At 46.7% G+C, this 26,999-nt stretch overlaps 2 protein-coding genes across 6 annotated transcripts in view; one reads left to right on the top strand and one right to left on the bottom strand.

Moving 5' to 3' along the window:
• DNAH9 (dynein axonemal heavy chain 9) overlaps positions 1-26,999 on the bottom strand; it is a 1,014,643-nt gene that overhangs the window by 879,282 nt on the left and 108,362 nt on the right. The gene's annotated exons all lie outside the window — the stretch shown is intronic.
• Positions 19,284-21,389, top strand: LOC135057938 (putative nuclease HARBI1). Its single transcript, XM_063963640.1, has 4 exons — positions 19,284-19,467; positions 19,551-19,923; positions 20,233-20,254; positions 21,247-21,389. Exons 1-3 carry the CDS (start codon positions 19,326-19,328, stop codon positions 20,234-20,236), a joined length of 519 nt encoding a protein of 172 aa, XP_063819710.1. The 5' UTR covers positions 19,284-19,325; the 3' UTR covers positions 20,237-20,254; positions 21,247-21,389.

The following is a 26,999-nucleotide window of genomic DNA, read 5'->3' as shown; positions in this document are numbered from 1 at the left end:
CACGTTAAGATCTCAGGGCGCAGTAGGCGGTACAAAGGGAGGTTGGATGTGCAGAACTCCCTTCAAAAAAGTCTGAAACTCAGGGAGGGCAGCCAACTGTTTCTGGAAGAAAATGGATATGGATGAAATCTGGACCTTTACAGATCCCAACTTGAGCCCCATATCCACACCTGCTTGCAGGAAGAGGAGAAAACGTCCCAGTTGAAACTCCACCGTAGGAAACTTCTTGGACTCACACCAAGATACATATTTTTTCCAAATACGATGGTAATCTTTAGACATAACTCCTTTCCTAGCCTGTATCAGGGTAGGAATAACCTTGTTCAGAATGCCCTTCCGAGCTAATACCTGGTGGTAAGTCTTGATAGGCGAATGGCCCCTACTGCAGCAGGTCCTCCCGAAGAGGAAGAGGCCTCTGCCCTATTTGCAGTAGATCCAGAAGATCCACGTACCAAGCCCTTCTTGGCCAGTCTGGAGCAATGAGGATCGCTTGAACCCTTGTTCTCCTTATGAGCTTTAGAACTCTTGGGATGAGTGGAAATGGAGGAAACACATACACTGACTGGAACACCCACGGAGTCACTAGAGCGTCCACCGCCACTGCTTACGGGTCCCTCGACCTGGAACAATACCGCCGAAGCTTCTTGTTGAGACGAGAGGCCATCATGTTAATCTGGGGTACGCCCCAAAGATCTGTTATCTCCTTGAACACCTCCGGATGGAGACCCCACTCCCCCGGATGGAGATCGTGTCTGCTGAGGAAGTCCGCTTCCCAGTTGTCTACTCCCGGAATGAAGATCACTGACAGCGCCACTGCGTGTTTTTCTGCCCAGAGGATGATTCTTGTTACCTCTGACATTGCAGCTCTGCTCTTCGTTCCGCCCTGTCGGTTTATGTAAGCCACCATTGTCACATTGTCCGACTGTACTTGAATGGCCCGATTTCTCAGAAGATTGGCTGCTTGAAGAAGATCGTTTTAGACGGCTCTTAGTTCCAGAATGTTTATCGGCAGGCCGGCTTCCAGATTTGACCACCTTCCTCGGAAGGTTTCCCCTTGAGTGACTGCTCTCCAGCCCTGGAGACTTGCATCCGTGGTTAGAAGGATCCAGTACTGAATCCCGAACCTGCGGCCCTCCAGAAAGTGAGGCAGTTGCAGCCACCAGAGAAGTGAAATCCTGGCCTTTGGAGACAGATGTATTCTCTGGTGCATGTGTAGATGGGATCCCGACCACTTGTCCAGGAGATCCAGTTGGAAAGACCGAGTGTGAATCCTCCGGTACTGCAGGGCCTCGTAAGAGGCCACCATCTATCCCAGAAGGCGAATGCACTGATGAACCGACACCTGGGTTGGCTTAAGGACATCCCAGACCATTGTTTGTATCATCAACACCCTCTGCACTTCCGTGTCGAGGATCATTCCCAGAAAGGACAACCTCCTGGTTGGTTCCAGATGTGACTTTGGAAGATTCAGGATCCAGCCACGTTCCCTGAGAAGTTGGGTCGTGAAGGCTATGGATCGTAACAGCTTCTCCTTGGACAATGCTTTTATCAGCAGATCGTCCAGATATGGAATTATGTTCACCCCCCCCCCCCCCCCCCCCCGTCTGCGTAGGAGAATAATCATTTCCGCCATCACCTTGGTGAACACCCTCGGTGCTGTGGAGAGGCCGAATGGCAGGGCCTGGAACTGAACATTACAGTCCAACAGTGCGAATCAAAGATAAGCTGTGCCTCCACCAACCGCTGGACGGCCTCTTGCAGGACAGTCCTGTCCGCCAGCATAGCTGGCAAGCCTGATTTGAAAAATCGGTGAGGAGGGAGATTTTGAAATTCCAGACTGTATCCCTGAGACACAATATCTTGCACTCAGGGGTCCAGGCCGGATGACACCCAGACGTGACTGAAATGCCTGAGTCTCGCTCCCACCGGCCCCACCTCCGGGGCATGCAGTCGACCATCATGCGGAGGACTTTGGTGTACCTGAAGCAGGTTTCTGTTCCTGAGAACCTGCAGCCGCAGGTTTCTTGGACTTGGGCCGACCTCCCCGAAAGAAGGTGTTGGACGGCTTGTCCTTTCTGGGCTTAGTAGACCGAAAGGGTTGTGATGTAGCTGAAGAAAAGGGTTTCTTCAGAGCAGGTGTAGCTGAGGGAAGAAAAGGTGACTTACCAGCCGTAGCCGTGGAGATCCACGTATCTAACGCTTCCCCAAAGAGAGCCTGACCTGTGTAGGGTAGGGTCTCCACACTTCTCCTGGATTCCGCGTCGGCAGACCACTGGCACAACCACAGTACTCGACGAGCTGATACAGACATGGAAGAAATTCCCGCAGCCATGGAACCAAGTTCTTTCATGGATTCTACCAGAAACCCTGCCGAATCCTGAATGTTACGTAAAAACAAATCAACATCACATTTCTCCATAGTGTCCAATTCTTCAAGAAACGTACCTGACCACTTTACTATAGCTTTGGCAATCCAATCACTGGCAATAGTGGGACGTAGTACTGCCCCAGAAGCCGTGTACATGGATTTGAGTGTATTATCAATTTTACTATCAGACGGCTCTTTCAAGGCGGTAGATCCTGGAACAGGTAAAACCACCTTTTTTGAGAGTCTGGATACTGACGCGTCAACAATAGGCGGGTTTTCCCATTTTTTCCTATCCTCTACCAGGAAAGGAAATGCCACCAGAACCCTTTTAGGTATCTGGAAATTTTTATCCGGGTTTTCCCAAGCCCTTTCAAATATAGCATTTAATTCCTTTGACGCAGGGAAGGTTAGCGAGGCTTTCTTATTTTCAGTGAAGTATGCCTCCTCAACCTGCTCTGGTGTTGTATCAGCAATATTCAACACATCTCTAATAGCCTCTATCATCAACTGCACCCCTTTAGCAAGAGATGCTGATCCCCGCAATGCATCCCCTTCACCGTCTGCAGTGTCAGAATCGGTATCCGTATCATTCTGCATGATCTGCGCAAGAGCACGTTTATGTGAATATACAGCGGGGAGCCCTGAGGTACCAGAACTGGGCCAGACTGCCATAGAGTTCTGTAAAACCTGAGTTGCAGATTCATTCTGTGCAACCCTATTTGAAATCTGAAAAATCATAGAGTTGATAGAGGATAACCACTCAGGCTCCCTTGCTCTGTGCTAAACCAGTGCAATCCTGATTACAGGGAATGGTATCATCCTGAGAGGACATATCCTCCGCAGCATATGACACAGAGTCCCTGGACATTGCTTAATGGAGACCACAGACACTCCACACACACACACACACACACACACACACACACACACACACACACACACACACACACACACACACACACACACGGGGACAGACAGAGTTTCACCCCCAAGAATGGTAAGAGAGACACAGAGATTGGAGCCAACCCACACACAGCGCTTTTAATGTAAAGGGTGACCCCTACTAGCGCTGACTGTGCACCTTAATAGGTTACACAGTCTTAATGCAGCCCCCCCCCCCCCTTCTACAACCCCCTGGTACCGTGAGAGATAGCTGAAGTTGCTGTGGAGGGATTTGCTCTTCCTGGATAGCGCTGTGCAGGCAGGAAAATGGCACTGAAACGCTGCTGGGTCCACTCTGAGAAGCTCCGCCCCCAAAATGGCGCTGTCTACCCGCTCTTCACAGGGATTATACTGGCCTGAGGTAAAGTGCTGGCTAAGATTCACAGACCGAGACAGGCTTGCTGACCAGTGTAAGGTGTAGGCGCTGGCTCAGGGCGCCCCTCATAGCGCCGCACTAAGTACCGCTGAGCCTCTGGAGCGCAGTTAGTACTGCGCTCCTACCCTGTTGCCGCCATCGTCACACTGGCCCCCCGCTTGTTAGGGGGGTCAGTGACTCACTCGCCACTGATCTTCAGCTCTGTAAGGGGGTGGCGGCATGCTGATGAGGTGAGCGATCCCCTGCGGCGGGGAGCGATCTATCCCCTCTGGAGCTCAGTGTCCAGTCAGTGGAGATAGTGGCTCCCCCCTTAGTCCCCCGAAGCAGGGAGTCTGTTGCCAGCAGCCTCCCTGTAAAATAATAAACTCTAAAAACAAACTTTACTAAAGAAACTCTGTAGAGCTCCCCTAGCTGTGACCGGCTCCTCCGGGCACATTTTCTAAACTGAGTCTGGTAGGAGGGGCATAGAGGGAGGAGCCAGTCCACACTCTCAAACTCTTAAAGTGCCAATGGCTCCTGGTGGCCCCGTTTATACCCCATGGTACTAATGTGGACCCCAGCATCCTCTAGGACGTAAGAGAAAAATACAGATTTTTTTGTAAGCACTTCCCTGGCCACACTGAAGCCCAGGACACAGCAGCGTGTGTTGGGTTGAGAAGAAAAGCTGCAGCTGCTGCTTCCAGGTAAGGGGGCGGCGGGACCTGGGTCCCCACTGGGCCCCTCCATCAGACCTGGGCCCAGGTAATTTGTACCCCCTACCCCCTCTCTCGGCACTACTGGGAACAATGGGGGCTGTTATTGGTCGGAATACCCTCTCATCGTCTCTAGGGGTCTCACACAAATAGCACTAGATTCCTAACAGGGGGTGGGTCAGCAGAAAGAGGGATGTGGCTGGATAGCAGGGGTGAAGAGGAGTGGGCAGGGCAGACTGAGGTGACCCGGTGGGCCCCTTTACTAGTGTGTGTGTGTGTGTGTGTGTGTGTATATACATATATTTCTTTATCAATATCAATGCAAAGATGTTGTTTCTAATATAAAGTATCAGTTTTCAATTAGACACTTGCAGCTACAACCTTGTAAGGCTCAGAACCATAGTGAGCAGATGAATTTCTGAAATATAAGCAAACACGAGGGAGCGCTCATAGGGGGTCATTCCGACCCGATAGCTCGCTGGTTTGTTGCAGCGCAGCGATCGGGTCGGTACTGCGCAAGCCGTCGTTGCCTAGCGATCGCCTCTGAGGCAAAGGCGGTTGCTGGGCGGGAGGGGGCTGGACGGCGGCGTTAAGCTGTCATTTAGGGGGAGCGGTCCGGCCAACGCAGGCGTGGCAGGACCGCTGGGGGTGGGTGGGCCGTGGCGGCTGCGTGACATCACACGCAGATGCTGCGGGCCGGGGAGCAACGAGTAGCTCCCGGCCAGCACGCTAAAGCTGCGCTGGTCAAGAGCTACTCTTGAGGTGCAAAGGCATTGCCGCTGTGCGATGCCTTTGCACTTCTGCGGGGAGTGGGGGGGGGGGGGGGCTGGGGCCGGCACTGACATGCGGGGCGGACTAGCCCTGTGCTGGGGGTCCCCCCGCATGTCAGTGTGAATGATCGTAGCAGTGCTAAATTTAGCACAGCTACGATCAACCCGGAAAGACCCCTATAGTGTATTATTGTAAACAAAAAAATCAAGTATAAGCCAAAACACAGTGCTCCATGAGCGTAGTTCAGAGTTCCACACCCCTGATGAAGTCTATTGGACAAAACACGTTGGGTGGTCTTGCTCATTTCAAGCTTTTTAAATCTGGAATAAAGGTGTCAAGATGCTACAACCTTCCCAGGACCTGTGGAACTGTGAGCAGCATTCAGGAACTCATGAAGCACCTGTTTTAAACTTATTTAATCATTGTTAGATCTTCTGTCAAATCTTTTGGAGGAATCGCTGCATTTGAGATAAGCACCTTGCATTCACATTTCAAGTACGGGTCCAATTGGCTTTGGTTTCTGTAATCCATCTTATAACATGCTGTTCCTGCAAAGACTAGTTCTAGAAGGCTTTGTGTTCGGAAATCCAAAACAAACCTGTTTTTAGTTCTGCACATGCTCAGTCATACTTTTATAGTCTTCTATTTGCATTGTTAAGTCTGCAGTGTGAGGAGCGGCAATTGTAAGCCCAGCTCCAGCCTCCCAAAGCTTCTAAATTGATTAATGTGTATATAGGCTTTATATTAGTCTGTACACATTTATATTTACAGTATGTGGTTTCAGTGGCGCAACTTCATCCCAGTTGCCCGGAGGTAGATAAATGTCGTGTCCCCCCCGCTTACAAAAAAATGACTCATATTTTAACTTCTTCCTCTACTTCATCACTGACTCCTCTATACCGTAAACTAAACTACTGACCCATTTGTACCCTACACTACATTGCTGACATATTGCCAGACAGGAAAAAAACAACATATACAGTATTAGCACTGATAGAAAAATACACCACATAGCCCACTACAGGAAAATAATAAAGCACACAGGGCAGTAGAGAGCCTGGCTGGGCCCAGGTATTTATCAAAGGGGCATGGCGTAATCACAGGAGGCGTGGTCATGCACCGTTAGAAGAAAAATAGGATTTTAATTACCTACTGATAAATCATTTTCTCGTAGTCCGTTAAGGATTCTGGGAATCCATTTAATACCATGGGGTATAGACGGGTCCACTAGGAGCCTTGGACACTTTAAGAATTTGATAGTGTGCACTGGCTCCTCGCTCTATGCCCCTCCTACCAGACTCAGTCTAGGAAACTGTGCCTGAGGAGATGGACATACTTTGAGAGAAGGCTAGATAAGGAAAGTGGTGAGATTACGAACCAGCACACACAGAACAAGAGGAAAGCCATGCTAACCAAACTTGAAACCAGGAACAGCAACAGCTGAACCGACCAGAATACTTAACTAAGTAACAGTGCAGGAAGAACGAAGCACTGGGCGGGGGCACAGTATCCCCTACGGACTATGAGAAAAGGATTTACCGGCAGGTAATTAAAATCCTATTTTCTCTTACGTCCTAGAGGATACTGGGGTCCACATTAGTACCATGTGGATGTACCAAAGCTCCCAAACTGGATGGGAGAGTGCTGAGGTTCCTGCAGAACTGACTGGCCAAACTGAAGTTCCTCAGAGGCCAAACTATCGAACTTGTAAAACTTTGCAAACGTGTTCGAACCTGACCAAGTAGCTGCTCGGCAGAGCTGTTAAGCCGAGACACCCTGGGCAGCCGCCCAAGAAGAACCCACCAACCTAGTAGAGTGGGCCTGTACAGATTTTGGAAGCAGCAATCCTGCCATGGAATAAGCATGCTGGATAGTGAGCCTGCTCCAGTGTGCAATAGACTGCTTTGAAGCAGGACACTCAATTTTATTGGGATCATAGAGAACGTACAGCGAGTCGGATTTCCTGTGACAAGCTGATCTCTTTACATACACCAGATGAAATTCCACCACAGAATATCGTTTGCTCTCACACCAAGAGACATACTTCTTCCATATACGGTGGTAATGTTTAAATGTTACCCCCTTTCTGGCTTGGATCATAATCGGGATGACCCTGTCAGGGGTCCCTCTCCTTGCTAGAATCAGCTGTTCAACTTCCATGCCGTTAAACGTAGCCACGGTAAGTCTTGATAGACGAACGGGCCCTGTTGCTGAAGATCCTCGCGAAGAGGTAAAGGCCACGGATATTCTATCAGCATCTCAAGAAGATCCGCGTACCAGGCCCTTCGAAGCCAATCCAGAGCAATGAGATTTGCTTGAACCTTTTCCCTTTTTATTCTCTTTAGAATTCTTGGGATCAGAGGAAGTGGAGGAAACACATACACCAGCTGGTAGACCCACGGAGCTGTCAGAGCGTCTACCGCCACTGCTTGTGGGTCTCTCGACCTGGAACTTGAGCTTCTTGTTGAGTTGAGAGCTCATCATGTTGATCTGTGGATATCCCCACCGATGTGTCCACCACGGGAACACCTCCGGGGTGGAGGCCCCACTCCCCCGGGTGCAGGTCGTGTCTGCTGAGGAAGTCTGCTTCCCAGTTGTCTACTCCCAGAATGAAGACCGCCGACAATGCCACGGTGTGGTTTTCTGCTTAAAGGAGAATTTGTGACACCTCTGACATTGCTGCTCTGCTTTTCGTTACTCGTAAGTACGGGTTCAATGACTTGAGGTTCAGAATCGGTCTTACCGAACCGTCCAGTTTCAGTTCTACAAACAAGTTGGAATAATACCCATTGTTTTGCAGATGAGGTGGAACTGGAACAATGACCTGAGTCTGTACCAGTTTTTGAATGGCGTCCTGTAAGGTTATACTTGCCTCTTGCGAAACTGGTAAGCCTGATTTAAAGAATCTGTGAGGTGGGAGCCCCTGAAACTCCAGTCTGTAGACCTGGGAAATAAGATCTATGACCCAGGGATCCTGGCATGAAACTGTCCAGATGTGACTGAAAAATTTTAGTTGGGCTCCCACCCGCCTGTCTTCCAGGCATCGTGGTCCACTGTCATGCTGAGGGCTTTGAGGAAGCAAAGCTTGAGCTCTGTTCCTGAGAACCGGCAGTTGCTGGTTTGCGTGGTTTACCTCTAGCGCCTCTGGTGTCTGTAGAAGAACCTCTGTTTTTGCCCTTAAACTTGGCAGTCCGAAAGGACTGTAGATTATGTCCTGAGTAGGCATTCCTGGCTGGGGGAGCTACAGTAGGAAGATACCCGCAGTAGCTTTGGAGATCCATTTGTCTAGTTCATCTCCAAATAAGGCCTCTCCTGTGAAGGGTAGGCCTTCCACGCCTTTCCTGGGGTCCGCATCAGCAGTCCACTGGCGTAGCCAAAAGCCCCTGCATGCTGACACTGACATAGCAGTGGTGCGTGCATTAAGCAAGCCTATTTCTTTTATGGCTTCCACTATAAAGTTCGCAGAGTCCTGTATATGTTCCAGGAGTAAATTAATCTCCCCCTGAGGCAAGGTATATAACCCCTCAATTAGGTTACCCGACCATTTGGCGATGGCCTTAGTAATTCACCCACATGCTATAGTGGGTCTCTGGGCCACCCCAGCAGCTGAATACAAGGATTTGAGTGTAGTCTCAATTCTACGATCAGCCGTGTCTTTTAGGGAGGCTGTACCCCGGGACAGGTAATACAATTTTTCGTGACAGCCTGGATACTGATGCATCCACTATCGGTGGATTTTCCCATTTTTTCCTATCCTCAGGAGGAAAAGGAAAAGATGATAGGAAATTTCAAATCTCTAAAAGGTTGCTATCAGGATTAACCCACGGTTCTTCAAACAGGGTATTTAGGCCCTCATTCCGAGTTGATCGCTGAGATTCATCGCATCGCAAATGTACGAAAACTAAGTGTCTGCGCATGCGCAAAAGCGTAAATACGCATGCGCGAGTACATACGTACGACATTAGTGCAAAACTGCCAAATTTAAACCAACACGTAACTGGCAAACGAAAACGAGGAGTGGCGGAGGCGTGGCGGAGGCGAGACTTCGCAATGCTCCGACATGGGCGTGAAAGTGGGCGTACAGTGTGGGAGTATGCAACTCGCAATGGGCGTGTTTTTCGCAATTATACCTTGTCGCTGTTAAATCTAACATAGGAAACCGTAGCAACCTTCACGCAGCAGCCGAGTAGGTCTGCAGTTACTCTACATTTGCGAAGTACTGTTACCAAGTGTGTATGCAGTAATTAGCTGTTAATTGGAGAGCACATTCATCTGATGGCCAATTACTAGCTAATTACTGCGCAGATGAAAGTTAGCAAATAGCAATTGTCTGAACCAACATTACATGTTTATTCTACTCACATATAAATCACACACACTGCCAAATAAGGTTGTTTTTAGTGTTAAAGTTGGTGTGTAAACTTTTTCTTTTTTTTTGTTAATGTTTGTAAGAATAACAAATACAAACAAGTGAAATAAACATTTAAATGTAAAGCTGCAACATTTTTGCTAAAGAAACCCACAACCAAATAATGCAGCATACCCTTTCATTTTGTCAGAAATGTAACATTAATTTTTGTTTATAATATTTGACAATGTTTTAAATGATGTCCTGTTGATCAATAGATAAATCTAAAAAGTATTGTGTCAGTTTACTTAATATGGACATTAAAGTGTGGTGCAAAGCATACCTGTATTTGTTGGATGATGCAATTTTGTGGGAGAAATTGCAGATTGGTCCACAATTGCTGACCTAATTTTTCTGGAACTAACATTTTCCTAATGCATTACCTTGAATAAATTGCACAATTTAAAAATAATTTTTTTATTACTGTAGTAAGATTTCACAACATGAAAACAACATGGCTACACGTGAGTCTCACAGGCAGAGATGGACCAAGCAGCAAGCATATGGCACTGACACAAATGATAGAGCAGAATTTAGTACTCTGCAAAATTCAGCTTCTGACTAAATTATAATTTGTAATCAAAAATAATACATATTACACACCCTGCCACACAAAAATTTGGACACAACTGAGAAAGAATGAGGATCCACCACACAAACACAACAATACATAGCACACTAGTAAGAGGAAGATGGCTCTGGTGTTTATACCCAAAAACTCACAGGCTACAATACCTCCAAACATAAATAATACATTTCACTAAGAGGGAGTTATCCATTCTGGCCACACAAGCCAACTCCAAAATAACATAGAGGCAACATGAAAAAATAAGAATTTACTTACCGATAATTCTATTTCTCGGAGTCCGTAGTGGATGCTGGGGTTCCTGAAAGGACCATGGGGAATAGCGGCTCCGCAGGAGACAGGGCACAAAAAGTAAAGCTTTAGGATCAGGTGGTGTGCACTGGCTCCTCCCCCTATGACCCTCCTCCAAGCCTCAGTTAGGATACTGTGCCCGGACGAGCGTACACAATAAGGAAGGATTTTTGAATCCCGGGTAAGACTCATACCAGCCACACCAATCACACTGTACAACCTGTGATCTGAACCCAGTTAACAGTATGATAACAGCGGAGCCTCTGAAAAGATGGCTCACAACAATAATAACCCGATTTTTGTAACTATGTACAAGTATTGCAGATAATCCGCACTTGGGATGGGCGCCCAGCATCCACTACGGACTCCGAGAAATAGAATTATCGGTAAGTAAATTCTTATTTTCTCTATCGTCCTAGTGGATGCTGGGGTTCCTGAAAGGACCATGGGGATAATACCAAAGCTCCCAAACGGGCGGGAGAGTGCGGATGACTCTGCAGCACCGAATGAGAGAACTCCAGGTCCTCCTTAGCCAGGGTATCAAATTTGTAGGATTTTACCAACGTGTTTGCCCCTGACTAAATAGCCGCTCGGCAAAGTTGTAAAGCCGAGACCCCTCGGGCAGCCGCCCAAGATAAGCCCACCTTCCTTGTGGAATGGGCATTTACATATTTTGGCTGTGGCAGGCCTGCCACAGAATGTGCAAGCTGAATTGTATTACACATCCAACTAGCAATAGTCTGCTTAGCAGCAAGAGCACCCAGTTTGTTGGGTGCATACAGGATAACAGCAAGTCAGTTTTCCTGACTCCAGCCGTCCTGGAACCTGTATTTACAGGGCCCTGACAACATCTAGCAACCTGGAGTCCTCCAAGTCCCTAGTAGGCGCAAGGCACCAAAATAAGCTGGTTCAGGTGAAACACTGACACCACCTTAGGGAGAGAACTGGGGACGAGTCCGCAGCTCTGCCCTGTCCAAATGGACAACCAGATATGGGCTTTTTTGAGAAAAAAAACCACCAATTTGACACTCGCCTGGTCCAGGCCAGGGCCAAGAGCATGGTCACTTTTCATGTGAGATGCTTCAAATCCACAGATTTGACTGGTTTTAAACCAATGTGATTTGAGGAATCCCAGAACTACGTTGAGATCCCACAGTGCCACTGGAGGCACAAAAGGGGGTTGTATATGCAATACTCCCTTGACAAACTTCTGGACTTCAGGAACTGAAGCCACTTCTTTCTGGAAGAAAATCGACAGGGCCGAAATTTGAACCTTAATGGACCCCAATTTGAGGCCCATAGACACTCCTGTTTGCAGGAAATGCAGGAATCGACCGAGTTGAAATTTCTTCGTGGGGCCTTTCTGGCCTCACACCACGCAACATATTTTTGCCACATGTGGTGATAATGTTGTGCGGTCACCTCCTTTCTGGCTTTGACCAGGGTAGGAATGACCTCTTCCGGAATGCCTTTTTCCCTTAGGATCCGGCGTTCCACCGCCATGCCGTCAAACGCAGCTGCGGTAAGTCTTGGAACAGACATGGTACTTGCTGAAACAAGTCCCTTCTTAGCGGCAGAGGCCATAAGTCCTCTGTGAGCATCTCTTGAAGTTCCGGGTACCAAGTCCTTCTTGGCCAATCCGGAGCCATGAGTATAGTTCTTACTCCTCTACGTCTTATAAGTCTCAGTACCTTAGGTATGAGAAGCAGAGGATGGAACACATACACCGACTGGTACATCCATGGTGTTACCAGAACGTCCACAGCTATTGCCTGAGGGTCTCTTAACCTGGCGCAATACCTGTCCCGTTTTTTGTTCAGACGGGACGCCATCATGTCCACCTTTGGTATTTCCCAACGGTTTACAATCATGTGGAAAACTTCCCGATGAAGTTTCCATTCTGCCGGGTGGAGGTCGTGCCTGCTGAGGAAGTCTGCTTCCCAGTTTCCATTCCCGGAATGAAACACTGCTGACAGTGCTATCACATGATTTTCCGCCCAGCGAAAAGTCCTTGCAGTTTTTGCCATTGCCCTCCTGCTTCTTGTGCCGCCCTGTCTATTTACGTGGGCGACTGCCGTGATGTTTTTCCCACTGGATCAATACCGGCTGACCTTGAAGCAGAGGTCTTGCTAAGCTTAGAGTATTATAAATTTACCCTTAGCTCCAGTATATTTATGTGGAGAAAAGTCTCCAGACTTGATCACACTCCCTGGAAATTTTTTCCTTGTGTGACTGCTCCCCAGCCTCTCGGGCTGGCCTCCGTGGTCACCAGCATCCAATCCTGAATGCCGAATCTGCGGCCCTCTAGAAGATGAGCACTCTGTAACCACCACAGGAGAGACACCCTTGTCCTTGAATATAGGGTTATCCGCTGATGCATCTGAAGATGCGATCCGGACCATTTGTCCAGCAGATCCCACTGAAAAATTCTTGCGTGAAATCTGCCGAATGGAATTGCTTCGTAGGAAGTCACCATCTTTACCAGGACCCTTGTGCAATGATGCACTGATTTTAGGAGGTTCCTGACTAGCTCGGATAACTCCCTGGCTTTCTCTTCCGGGAGAAACACCTTTTTCTGGACATGGAGGTAAGCATCCCTGATGTCTCGGGACACTATATAGTCCCCTTCTTCCTGGTTCGTTATCACTGCTCTGAGTGACTCCATCTTGATTTGAACCTTTGTAAGTGTTCAATTTTTTTTAGATTTAGAATAGGTCTCACCTAGCCTTCTGGCTTCAGTACCACAATATAATGTGGAATAATACCCCTTTTCTTGTTGTAGGAGGGGTAATTTGATTATCACCTGCTGGGAATACAGCTTGTGAATTGTTTCCCATACTGCCTCCTTGTCGGAGGGAGACCTTGGTAAACCAGACTTCAGGAGCCTGCGAAGGGGAAACGTCTCGACATTCCAATCTGTACCCCTGGGATACTACATGTAGGATCCAGGGGTCCTGTACGGTCCCAGCGTCATGCTGAGAGCTTGGCAGAAGCGGTGGAACGCTTCTGTTCCTGGGAATGGGCTGCCTGCTGCAGTCTTCTTCCCTTTTCTCTATCCCTGGGCAGATATGACTCTTATAGGGACGAAAGGACTGAGGCTGAAAAGACGGTGTCTTTTTCTGCAGAGATGTGACTTAGGGTAAAAACGGTGGATTTTCCAGCAGTTGCCGTGGCCACCAGGTCCGATGGACCGACCCCAAATAACTCCTCTTCCTTTATACGGCAATACACCTTTGTGCCGTTTGGAATCTGCATCACCTGACCACTGTCGTGTCCATAAACATCTTCTGGCAGATATGGACATCGCACTTACTCTTGATGCCAGAGTGCAAATATCCCTCTGTGCATCTCGCATATATAGAAAATGCATCCTTTAAATGCTCTATAGTCAATAAAATACTGTCCCTGTCAAGGGTATCAATATTTTTAGTCAGGGAATCCGACCAAGCCACCCCAGCTCTGCACATCCAGGCTGAGGCGATCGCTGGTCGCAGTATAACACCAGTATGTGTGTATATACTTTTTATGATATTTTCCAGCCTCCTGTCAGCTGGCTCCTTGAGGACGACCCTATCTATAGACGGTACCGCCACTTGTTTTGATAAGCGTGTGAGCGCCTTATCCACCCTAAGGTGTGTTTCCCAACGCGCCCTAACTTCTGGCGGGAAAGGGTATACTGCCCATAATTTTCTATCGGGGGGAACCCACGCATCATCACACACTTCATTTAATTTATCTGATTCATGAAAAACTACGGTAGTTTTTTCACATCCCACATAATACCCTCTTTTGTGGTACTTGTAGTATCAGAATATGTAACACCTCCTTCATTGCCCTTAACGTGTGGCCCTAATAAGGAATACGTTTGTTTATTCACCGTCGACACTGGATTCAGTGTCCGTGTCTGTGTCTGTGTCGACCGACTAAAGTAAACGGGCGTTTTAAAACCCCTGACGGTGTTTCTGAGACGTCTGGACCGGTACTAATTGTTTGTCGGCCGTCTCATGTCGTCAACCGACCTTGCAGCGTGTTGACATTATCACGTAATTCCCTAAATAAGCCATCCATTCCGGTGTCGACTCCCTAGAGAGTGACATCACCATTACAGGCAATTGCTCCGCCTCCTCACCAACATCGTCCTCATACATGTCGACACACACGTACCGACACACAGCACACACACAGGGAATGCTCTGATAGAGGACAGGACCCACTAGCCCTTTGGAGAGACAGAGGGAGAGTTTGCCAGCACACACCAAAAACGCTATAATTATATAGGGACAACCTTATATAAGTGTTTTCCCTTATAGCATCTTTTATATATTTCTAACGCCAAATTAGTGCCCCCCCTCTCTGTTTTAACCCTGTTTCTGTAGTGCAGTGCAGGGGAGAGCCTGGGAGCCTTCCCTCCAGCCTTTCTGTGAGGGAAAATGGCGCTGTGTGCTGAGGAGATAGGCCCCGCCCCTTTTTCGGCGGGCTCGTCTCCCGCTCTTTAATGGATTCTGGCAGGGGTTAAATATCTCCATATAGCCCCCGGAGGCTATATGTGAGGTATTTTTAGCCAAAAAAGGTTTTCATTTGCCTCCCAGGGCGCCCCCCTCCCAGCGCCCTGCACCCTCAGTGACTGCCGTGTGAAGTGTGCTGAGAGGAAATGGCGCACAGCTGCAGTGCTGTGCGCTACCTTAAGAAGACTGAGGAGTCTTCTGCCGCCGATTCTGGACCTCTTCTCGTTTCAGCATCTGCAAGGGGGCCGGCGGCGAGGCTCCGGTGACCATCCAGGCTGTACCTGTGATCGTTCCTCTGGAGCTAATGTCCAGTAGCCAAAGAAGCCAATCCATCCTGCACGCAGGTGAGTTCACTTCTTCTCCCCTAAGTCCCTCGTTGCAGTGATCCTGTTGCCAGCAGGACTCACTGTAAAATAAAAAACCTAAGCTAAACTTTTCTAAGCAGCTCTTTAGGAGAGCCACCTAGATTGCACCCTTCTCGGCCGGGCACAAAAATCTAACTGAGGCTTGGAGGAGGGTCATAGGGGGAGGAGCCAGTGCACACCACCTGATCCTAAAGCTTTACTTTTTGTGCCCTGTCTCCTGCGGAGCCGCTATTCCCCATGGTCCTTTCAGGAACCCCAGCATCCACTAGGACGATAGAGAAACATGGGTGCTGGCCATCTGGAGAGACATCACTTTCTTTTTTTTCTCCCCGCCTGAGGCTGTTCTTCTTGGCTTGGTCTGCGGAGCGACCTTCGTTGGGCCTGCCCAGTGGGCTGTTCTTCCTGGGCAGGGGCAGGGGAGGGAGCCGATGTGGGTGGCTCTCTGCCACTGTGGGCAAGGGAGACAGCGATGGCCTGGAGCCCTTGCAAGATGTTATTTGCAAGGCTTTGGAATGAGGAGGCAAGTTGTTCTTGGCCCTGCCTGATCTCTGCCAGACCTTGGCAGAGTTGAGCAACACCTTGCTCAACACTGGTTCGGTGCTCAGTGAGCCGGACAGCTATCTGGCTTACCTCCCGGAGGATCCCGTCTTGAAACGCATTTAGGCTCTCACCATACCTAGCGATTTCAAGCAGGATCTCCGGGATAGCAGAGGGTTGGGTGGGGGGCCCAGTAGGAACCTGCAGAGGTGGGATTTGTGGCCCCACACTGGCAGACCCACTAGGTCCCTCCACCTCAGCCTCAGCCACATAACCCTCCTGTGACTCAAACTGATCATCCCCCTGTGCTGTGTTTTGTGGCAAGCAAATAGAAGAATGTGTGGGAAAAGAGTACAATAAAAAATTAGATTTAATTTTATAAATACTGTTTAAATTGCAGACAAATACATGTGTAAACTTACCTGGCAAGTCATGTCCCGTCAGGATCTCAGGCAGGTCCGTGTCCATATTAGACACCCCTTGTGCCTCCTCATAACTGACACAGGCCATCGCCATCTCCTCCAAGTCTGTATACTCCACAGCGACAGATGGTCCTCCCCCTGTAGCCCTTGAGGCATTCCACTCCGCAGACCTCTTTGCCTTCAGGCGGGATTTGAAGTCGGCCCACCTACATATGTATTGTGAAAGAGGGGCAAAGTAGAGTATTATTATTTGTGTATGTAAATATCTAGGACACATGTTCGGCTTCTGTTTGCTATACATAACATCACATGTCACTACATTTTTAAGACAACTTAGCACAGAAAAAGGACTGGCAAGATGCACTTACCGTCGTCTAACTTCCTGCGATGTTCTGACGACAGAGCCAACTTCATTCACAGAATGTGTGATGTCCCTCCAGATGCGATCTTTTGTAGCAGCACCCATGTTTTTGGGGCCTCTATGTACTTTGGACATGGCCTGCGTGACCAAGACACGCAACTCCCTCTTAGTGAATGCTGGCTGTCTTTTCTTACGTCTGGAGGTAGCCTGTGAGGTTTCTTCCTGCTGCTCCTCACCATCTTCCTCCTCACTAGCAGCTTCTGTCTGTTGTGTTTGTGTGGCTAATGCTGATTCCTCCTCAGTTTGTCCAGTATGTGTGTGTGGCAGGGTATCCCCACTCAATTGTTGTGGCTCAGAAGCAGACATTTGCAGAGTACTAGGTCCTGCCTCTTCACAATCCGCAGAGGCGTATTCCAGCATCCGTTTCTGGCACTCTAGGCGTTTTTGCGCCAATGCCATCTGCTGCTCTGCAATGCGGGCCATCTCTGCTGCTATTTCCTCACGAGAAGCCATGTTTGCGATGACGTGTGTACGCCGAGGTGTGTGCTTATTTATACCTACGTGCGGGGCGTTCATTCACACAGGTGTACAGTGTTAATCTTGGTAATGATTGCACTGCTTATTTAAGGGCCTACTTTGCACGCTGTGAGTGTTGGTAGTTTGGAGTTTGTATTTGTCAGTTTGGAGTTTGTTGGGCTGTGCGTGAAGGTGCGATTGTGCTTTTCAGAGTGAGTAATTGTCAAGCATACATTTGTCCGTTTGTTCGCGTTTAGAATATAGACGGTATAGCATTATTTTTGCGAAAATCCGTTTGTGAGTATTCGTGCATTCGTCTTGTTCCTAATTTTTTAAAAAAATAATTTTTTTGAGGATTATTTGTAATTCTTTTTCTCACATATATATTGGGTTTGTCCATTTTTTACACTAAACCTGTGCTTCAGTGTTGCTGTTTTGTGGACTAATGTTACTATGTTGATCTTACTGTAATTTTTGTTCTCTTGTAGGTGTATTTTTTTGGGTGAAGTAACCCCTTTTTGTTGATTTCAAGGAGTGTGATCTATAAGTCGAATTTGCCTGTTGTTTTCTTTGGAGCAGGTAAGTGCCCTTGGCCTGTGTTGGTGCCTGTTTGTGTGAATGGTCTCTATGTTGTTTTTAATGTAATTTTTGTTCTCTTGTAGGTGTATTTTTTTGGGTGAAGTAACCCCTTTTTGTTGATTTCAAGGAGTGTGATCTATAAGTCGAATTTGCCTGTTGTTTTCTTTGGAGCAGGTAAGTGCCCTTGGCCTGTGTTGGTGCCTGTTTGTGTGAATGGTCTCTATGTTGTTTTTAATGTAATTTTTGTTCTCTTGTAGGTGTATTTTTTTGGGTGAAGTAACCCCTTTTTGTTGATTTCAAGGAGTGTGATCTATAAGTCGAATTTGCCTGTTGTTTTCTTTGGAGCAGGTAAGTGCCCTTGGCCTGTGTTGTGCCTGTTTGCGTGAATGGTCTCTATGTTGTTTTTAATGTAATTTTTGTTCTCTTGTAGGTGTATTTTTTTGGGTGAAGTAACCCCTTTTTGTTGATTTCAAGGAGTGTGATCTATAAGTCGAATTTGCCTGTTGTTTTCTTTGGAGCAGGTAAGTGCCCTTGGCCTGTGTTGGTGCCTGTTTGTGTTTGTTCAAAGTGTTTTGCTTATGTTTGTCTGCCATCTTGATAATAAATGTTAAATTTATTTCAAGGATTGTTGTGCAAAGTAGTGCTGTTCTTGCCTGTACTAGCTACTAAAGGGATAACTTTGGTTGTTGTTTTGTAATTTTTTTTTAGTCTATTTTGCTTAAATTTATCGTAGGTGTTTGTGATGTGTTTGATGCTCTGAGTTTTTTTTTAAAAGATTTTTTATATTAAAATGATTTTAAAATATGTAGGTTTCAAACTTTTAATTTGTTTTTTTCCTTTTTGGTATCATTTTCATTTTGATCCTGAATTGAACACAGAAAATATGTCTTATGCTCCTGCAGTAAGTTGACACCCCCTTTTAAAAAAAAAGTTTTGTTGTATATTTTTTGCGGTTTGCTTTTGTCTTATTCAACATATCTGTTATATTTTTTTCAAGTGTGTGATGTCAGTGTTTATCGCAGCAGAAGCCCTACCTCCCCAACCCACGGCAGCACTCCCACCCCAACCGCCAGCCCCACAACCACAACCGGCTCCTCATCAACCAAGGCAACGGAGGCGTGCTAGGCCACCAATTTTCCAACCCCGTGTCCTACTTTTTGGGATGCCAGATGATGTTGTTGTGCGTAGATACAGGCTGCCACCACATCTAATCCTAGACACTCTCTCCATAATAGAGAGTGATCTGGAGTCTTCAATTCGGTATCCTACAGCAATACCACCATTGACACAATTCCTTGCTGTGTTACATTTTTTGGCTACAGGCTCTTATCAGCATGTGGTTGGAGACCTGGCTGGCATGTCGCAGGGCCAGTTCAGTAAGGTCCTGCGGCGTGTCTGCCAGGCTTTCCTAAAGCGTGTGAAGCAATTTATTGCTATGCCTTTGGATGTTGGTGCCCTAGATGTGGTGAAGCGGCAATTTGAGGAAGGTGGTAGTCGCTTCCCACATGTTATTGGGGTTGTGGATGGCACACATGTAGCTATTCAGCCACCAAGACATAATGAAGAAATTTTTAGAAACAGGAAACTGTTTCATTCTCTGAATGTAATGGTTGTTTGTGGGCCATCCCTCCAGATCCTTTCCCTGAATGCAAAGTTTCCAGGAAACTCCCATGATGCGTATGTCATTAGACAATCAGGGATATGGCACAGATTAAGATCAAGTCAACGAGCAGACATGTGGTTATTGGGTGAGTTGGCCCACTATTTTTGGCCTAAAATTACTATTTTTTACAAAATATACTCTTTCTAATTTTTTATTCTCATCAAACAGGAGACCGTGGATATCCTTGCACCCCCTGGCTCATGACTCCTTACCGTAATCCCAGGCCAGGACCACAGACGGCATTTAACTCCGCGCTTACTGCCACTAGGCAGCTGGTGGAGCGCACAATTGGGGTCCTTAAAGGCCGGTTTCGTGTGCTCCACCGCACTGGTGGCGACATCATGTATTCGCCGGAGATGGCAAGTAAACTAGTGGTCCTGTGCGCTATACTACACAACATCGCGGTAAGGAGTAGCGTAGAGCTTCCTCAGACAGAGGAATTGCCTGATGAGGAGCCAGGGGTTGTCCGACACTTCGGTGGGGGGAGTGTTACACGGAGGGGGAGCGAAGTCAGGGCAAGCATTGTTGCAGAATATTTCAGGTATAGTTTTTTACATTTTTTTGTTATTCTAACACAAAAAACACAGTATGCTTATGTTCATTTTGTAATGTTGTATTTTTTTAAGCTATTGTAAGGTCATTGTGTAATTATTTTGGTGTGTGTGAATCTTTTTTATTTTTTATAAAAAATATCCGTAAACAGGTTAAGCTTACAATGTGTTATTTGCAAATATAATAATGTTATGTTGCTAAATAGTGTCCTTATTTGTTTTCTTACCTAAAAACATGTTTTTAAAAACAAACACACAAACAAATGAAAATGAATGTTGACCACTTTGTGACTGTCCAGCTGAATGATCACACAAACTGTGGTGAGTACACAGATCTTTTTGGAAATTTAAACAAAACTGTGTGTGTGTTTGTGTTTGTGTTGGGGTTGGATTTTTTTTTTATTCCTTCTGCGACTGCGTATTTCCGCTCGTGCGATTTAACACTCTGCTCTTCCCAGCATTGCAAAGATCAATAAAGTTATTAGAAATGACAGCATAGATTTTGGACCAATCACATGCTAACAGACACTATAAATATATGCCCAAATAAGGAAAACGCCATTGCCATGATGCGTGCGGCACCTTTCACCAGGCGGGAGCTCCGCGTCCTGGTTGCGGTGATGGACCGCCGCGTAGGCCGCGTTGGGCGCTTCATCCCAAATCGGGTTAAGCGCGAGGCCTACGCGGAGGTCCGCCACCTACTGCGGTCTCGCGTCCGCAGCAGGCGGACAATCATCCAGCTGGAGAGGAGATGGAGTGATCTCCGCAGGAGGACTCCAGAACTGTTGGCGGAGATCCGCCAGCAAATCAGGGAAATGCATGCACGCAGTAAGTTACATTACATAAGATTATTAGCATAAAATTTGCAAATTTACACTAAGTGGTAGGCTAATAGCAACACTGAGTGAACAAATTTTAAAAATAGGACAGTGTGTGTGGTTAGGGCAAACAGTACTGACTGTGTCAAAGTGTTACCAAACAAGTGCATGTTGTACAGAATGAATACCCAGGCAGGAAACTGTACCCAAAAACTTGATCAGTGGTGTCTATATAATAAGGTGGCTTGAATAGTGATCTGGTGATGTTGCCTAGACCAATCAATATGACTCAATGGAATAGATTAAGGAATGAGCGTCCAAATAATTTTTAAGAAACATTTTGGTTGCTGGGGCCAACATGAAGAGGATTTTAAAATGTGTTGTTTAAAAAAAAAAAAAAATTTGTTTTTTACATGGAACAGAACAGTGTAATTTACAAATGTTTAGTATGTAATTTAACATGCAAATAAAATTTAACAACTAATATCATTATAGGACGACCACAACGGCAAAGACAGCCAGTGAGCCCACATCAGGCAGCTTCTCAGCCCCCTTCCCCTTCTCACTCCCCCTCCACTTCCCAGTCCCCCTCCCCTTCTCACTCCCCCTCAACTTCCCAGTCCCCCTCCCCTTCTCACTCCCCCTCCACTTCCCAATCCCCCTCAGCTTCCCAGTCCCCCTCCCCTTCTCACTCCCCCTCCACTTCCCAATCCCCCTCAGCTTCCCAGTCCCCCTCAGCTTCCCAGGCCCACTCAGCTTCCCAGGCACCCTCAGCTTCCCAGGCCCACTCCCCTTTCCACTCCCCTTCTCAGCCCACCTCTCATTCTCTTTCTGTGACCCCTTCTCCTCCTTCCCATTCCCCTTCTCCTTCTACTTCCAACTCCCCTTCTCAGCCCCCCTCACCCTCTATTGGCCTAACATTCTCTCCGCCCCCCTCGCCCTCTCAATCAGACCCACCCTCAGAAATTAGTTTCCCAAACCCTCCTCCTTACCCCATCTCTCCTCCTTCCCCAAACCCTCCTCCTTCACCCATCCAGCCTCCTTCCCCCATCCCTCCTCCTTCACCAATCCCTCCTCCTTCCCCCATCCAGCTGCCTTCACCACCCACAGAATGGGCAGAAGAAGCCCCTGATGGGGTCAGTGGTGACCCTAATGTTGCTGATGAAAGTAAGTGTTTTTACATTTCTGTTAAAAATATGACCTACTTACAATTACAATGTACAAACATGCACTGTTGTACTGTTTTAAATCAGCTAGCAAGGTACACATTTTCATTAATTATTGATGATGTGCATGTTGCATTGATATTTTTTAGAGTATCATTATATGTAGTGTTTATGTGTGCAATGTGTTGTGTGTCCACTCTAGGTCGACACTAATTAGTTTGACAGGGTTGCCAGGACTACATAGTTTAATATGTGTTTATTTTTCACAAAAACATTTATAGCTGAGTGCAGTTTAGTATGTTGTTAGTCTTTAACACTTGTGCCTCTCTATTCATAATGTTTGCACTTTCAAAACACATGCTTCACTTTGTTAGCAAGCAGAACAACACAATGATTTGTGGTGTTAAAGTTACACTCACAAAATGCTAATTTGTAAAAATTAAACCTGTTTTTCCTTATTTTGGAAACTGGATTTACATGGATTGTGGGCATGCTAGGATATGTAGTCCTTCTGAAGATGTTGATATGCAGTGTGATCATGCAGGACCAAACCTCCTTAAATTTAATTCTCTTCAGTCCAGATGTGAATGAATGGCAACATGGTGTTACATTTACTAAGATGGTAGTTATCTTTAACATGGGATGTTGACCATAGCAAGCAATAATATTATAAATTAAATTGTTATGCCCACTTTTACAAGATAACATGTTTAATTTGTTTGTTTGCTATGGTCTACTTCCCATCTTAAATTGAACTCCCGTAGTAGAAAATGGACAACATGGTGTGGTTCACTTTCTAGTTTAAAAATAAAACATTGCTGAGCAGGATTGTGTATTATGCTACTGATTTAGCCTTAAAGCAGCCATGATGTAGTCACTTAGGCATTAAAGCAGGCCTGTCCAAACTGCGGCCCTCATGCTGGAGAAAAAATACACATCCCAGCATGCCCTGACACAGATTTTGCATTCTCTGACCACAAAACTGGGAAAAGGCATGCTGGTAGATGTAGTTTCACAACAGCTGGAGGCCAGCAGTTTTGACATGCCTGCATTTAAGTGTGCTTTGTGCCTTTCTTGGATAATAAGTAATGTAATTCAGTTATTAATGTTTCTGTTGCTTCTTAATTTCAGATGTTGCAGTTGTAGATCCTACAAGTTTTGGAGGCATTATTGCCAGAATGCGACAACACCTGCATGGGGTTTTAATTTGTCTGGAGGAATTGGAAAAATTTTAATGATTTTGTGTTTTTTTTCAAAAAATCTTAATGTTTTTAAAAATATAAAAAATAAAAAAAATATGATTCAAGTTAACCGGGTGTTGTGCTTATTAATGCAAAAAAGGATCAGCAGAATGGCAGGCAGAAATAGTTTACATTAAACATTACTCACATGTAACGTAAGTTTACAATTAAAAAATGAGTTAGGAGATTATTGTGTTAATAAACATGTAAACACCTTCATTCACAAACAACATCTTTTAAAAAAGATATACAAAATTTTAAAATATAATAGTTTTGTAAAAAATCACTTTTACATGTTGATGGACAATTATGGCAACGAAGTGTTAATCTGGTTTTTTGGCCTGACTTAATTGTTTAGGAACATTATCAATCATTACACTAATTGGATTCGTAATTGACAAGGGCTTGTGTACTTTAAAATGAAAGGGGTAATTTCACTTAATCGCCCAAAAAAAACAATTTGGCGTTTTACCTTAAAAGTGTGCAATTTTAAGGAAAAATGAGTAAATCTACTAAAACTTAGTATTTTTACAATGAAATCTGTGTTTTTGCGAAGGCTTCGCAATGCTGCGATGGTTTCGCATTACTGCGATGTCATTTGGCGTACGCCCACTTTGTGTAATACTGCGTACGAATGTGCAAAAATACGTTGGGGGCGGATGTTCGCAAATTTACTACACTAACGCAACTTTGCGAATATGTTGTGCGACCGAAAAAATGAGCGATCAACTCGGAATGAGGGCCTTAGTTCCTTTGACACAGGAAAAGTGGTTGAGGATTTCTTTTTTTATATTAAATTAGATTCCTCAGTCTCCTCTGTCACCTTATCAGAGATATGCAGAACTTCTCTGATAGCCTCTATGAGAGCCTCTATTCCCTGTGACAGAGTAGCCTGCCCCACCTCACCCTCCTCCATATCTGACCCTTCATCATCTGAGTTAGACTGCAGGATATGGGCCAAAGTACATTTTTGCGGACAAATGGCGGGGACTGAGACGCTTGTTTGGGGACTGAGTCACTGTTCATAATCTCATCCACAGACTATCTTAAGTATTGCGTCTCTTTCTCATTGCGGGACAATTTAGTAGAAATATTGGAAATCATTCCCTTAATGGAGTCCAGCCAAGCTGGCTCTGCCCAGCTAGCCTGGGAAGGTACACTGCACTGAGTACACAGTAGTGAACCCCCTGGAGAAGAGGAACACTGTGCCTTACATGAAACACTCTGTCTGACATACTGTGACAGCACACACACACACAGGAAAAGGTTAAATGCACAATTAACCCACAAAGAGCCCTTCCAGGGAGACACAGAGATAGTATGGAGCCAGGACACGGCGCCCTTACTGCTAATGCCAAGCTTAGCCAGGTCACAGACTAAGTACCTAGATTAGGGACTCAGTACACTAATAATCACTCCCCCCCGCTATGACCCCCTGGTACCGCTGAGGTAATCTGGAGTCTCTCCAGAGGAGCTGCGCGTCCCTGTCAGTCAGCGTCTGTGTCCACTGCAGAGGGAAAATGGTGCTGGTGAGCTGCTGGATCCGTTCATAGTGTACTGAGACTCAGTTCGCCTCCTCAGAAGCTGTGCGTCTGCACTGTGCACTGAGTCTGGAGACCCAGCCTCCACATGTAGAAGCCGTGCGTCTCCGTACCCTCATGCCGCCATGATGGCCGGCGATCCGCTAACCGGGACGCCGGCTTAGTACTCACCACTCTTCTTTCTTCTGGCTCTGTTAGGGGTTGCGGCATGCTGCGGGAATGTACGCTCGCCATGGTGGGGCTTGCGAATAGTTCCCTCAGGAGCTAGTGTCCTGTCAGCGGGGAACGGAACCATTAACCCTGAGAGGTTGGGGCGTTCACCCCCCTAAGTCTCACGAAGCAGGCAGCCTGGTGCCATCCAGTCCTGCCTGAAAATAACAAACAGATAAAATAAATGCAGAAAACTCTTCAGGAGCTTCCAGCGACGTGACCGGCTCCTCCGGGCACATTTTCTAAACTGAGTCTGGTAGGAGGCGCATAGAGGGAGGAGCTAGCACATATAATCAAACTTCTAGGAGCCCGTGGCTCCTAGTGACCAAGGCTCTTAGTGGACCCGTTTATACCCCATGGTACTAAATGGATTCCCAGTATCCCCAAGGACGTAAGAGAAATACTGAAACATTTTTATTTTAAGCGCCCCCATGGCCACAGTGCAGCCCAGCATAGGGATGGCCATCGGTGTATTCGCCTTCGATGGTTGCCATCGATGGCGAAACTGAGAGTGGGCATCGATGATCACTAACTCTGCTATAGGAGACCATCAATGTTTTCTCTCAGGCCAATCACAACCCGAGGGTGGGGCTACACAGGTGTCGGGGATGGAGCTTTGCTCTGTGTCCCGGAATCTTTTAAATAAAAAAATAAAATATTAGTTTAGGCCTAGCCATCGATGGGGGAAACCATCTGGTTCTTCCTCATCAATGGTAAAAGTATGCAACATCGGTCATAGACCATCGATGATTTTGAATCATCGATGGTCGATGGCCATCCCTAGCCCAGCAGACAGCAGAGTGTGCTGGGCTGAGGAGAAGTGCTGCTGCTGCCAGGTAAGGGGGAGGGGGCCCACATTGGGCCCCTCTATCAGACCTGGGCATGGGTAACTTGTACCCTCTCCCCCATTTTTCGGCAACACTAAAAGCACATTGGCCACCACAGTGAAAATAATAAAACACATTGGCTTCAAATAAAAAATACTGTAACAAACACAATGGCGAAGATAGGAAAAATAACTCACGCATGGCACCGATAGGAAAAATAAGAATTTACTTACCGATAATTCTATTTCTCGTAGTCCGTAGTGGATGCTGGGGACTCCGTCAGGACCATGGGGATTAGCGGCTCCGCAGGAGACAGGGCACAAAAGTAAAAGCTTTAGGATCAGGTGGTGTGCACTGGCTCCTCCCCCTATGACCCTCCTCCAAGCCTCAGTTAGGATACTGTGCCCGGACGAGCGTACACAATAAGGAAGGATTTTGAATCCCGGGTAAGACTCATACCAGCCACACCAATCACACTGTACAACCTGTGATCTGAACCCAGTTAACAGCATGATAACAGCGGAGCATCTGAAAAGATGGCTCACAACAATAATAACCCGATTTTTGTAACAATAACTATGTACAAGTATTGCAGACAATCCGCACTTGGGATGGGCGCCCAGCATCCACTACGGACTACGAGAAATAGAATTATCGGTAAGTAAATTCTTATTTTCTCTGACGTCCTAAGTGGATGCTGGGGACTCCGTCAGGACCATGGGGATTATACCAAAGCTCCCAAACGGGCGGGAGAGTGCGGATGACTCTGCAGCACCGAATGAGAGAACTTCAGGTCCTCCTCAGTCAGGGTGTGCCCCTGACCAAGTATCAGCTCGGCAAAGTTGTAAAGCCGAGACCCCTCGGGCAGCCGCCCAAGATGAGCCCACCTTCCTTGTGGAATGGGCATTTACATATTTTGGCTGTGGCAGGCCTGCCACAGAATGTGCAAGCTGAATTGTACTACACATTCAACTAGCAATCGTCTGCTTAGAAGCAACAGCACCCAGTTTGTTGGGTGCATACAGGATAACAGCAAGTCAGTTTTCCTGACTCCAGCCGTCCTGGAAACTATATTTTCAGGGCCCTGACAACATCTAGCAACTTGGAGTCCTCCAAGTCCCTAGTAGCCGCAGGTACCACAATAAGCTGGTTCGGGTGAAACACTGACACCACCTTAGGGAGAAACTGGGGATGAGTCCGCAGCTCTGCCCTGTCCGAATGGACAATCAGATATGGGCTTTTTTGAGACAAACGCCGCCAATT

Source organism: Pseudophryne corroboree, chromosome 3, assembly GCF_028390025.1.
Source record: "Pseudophryne corroboree isolate aPseCor3 chromosome 3, aPseCor3.hap2, whole genome shotgun sequence".
NCBI classification, from domain to species: domain Eukaryota; kingdom Metazoa; phylum Chordata; class Amphibia; order Anura; family Myobatrachidae; genus Pseudophryne; species Pseudophryne corroboree.
The sequence above is the reverse complement of the archived record's forward strand: the minus strand, read 5'-3'. Positions and strand labels throughout refer to the sequence as shown.

What these genes read in the sequence shown, in the direction of transcription:
- LOC135057938 (XM_063963640.1), top strand. Translation starts at nt 19,326, where the DNA reads ATGGTTGTTTGTGGGCCATCCCTCCAGATCCTTTCCCTGAATGCAAAG. An exon ending in AGCAGACATGTGGTTATTGG is followed by an intron (nt 19,468 to 19,550) that starts GTGAGTTGGCCC and finishes CTCATCAAACAG; the next exon opens with GAGACCGTGGATATCCTTGC.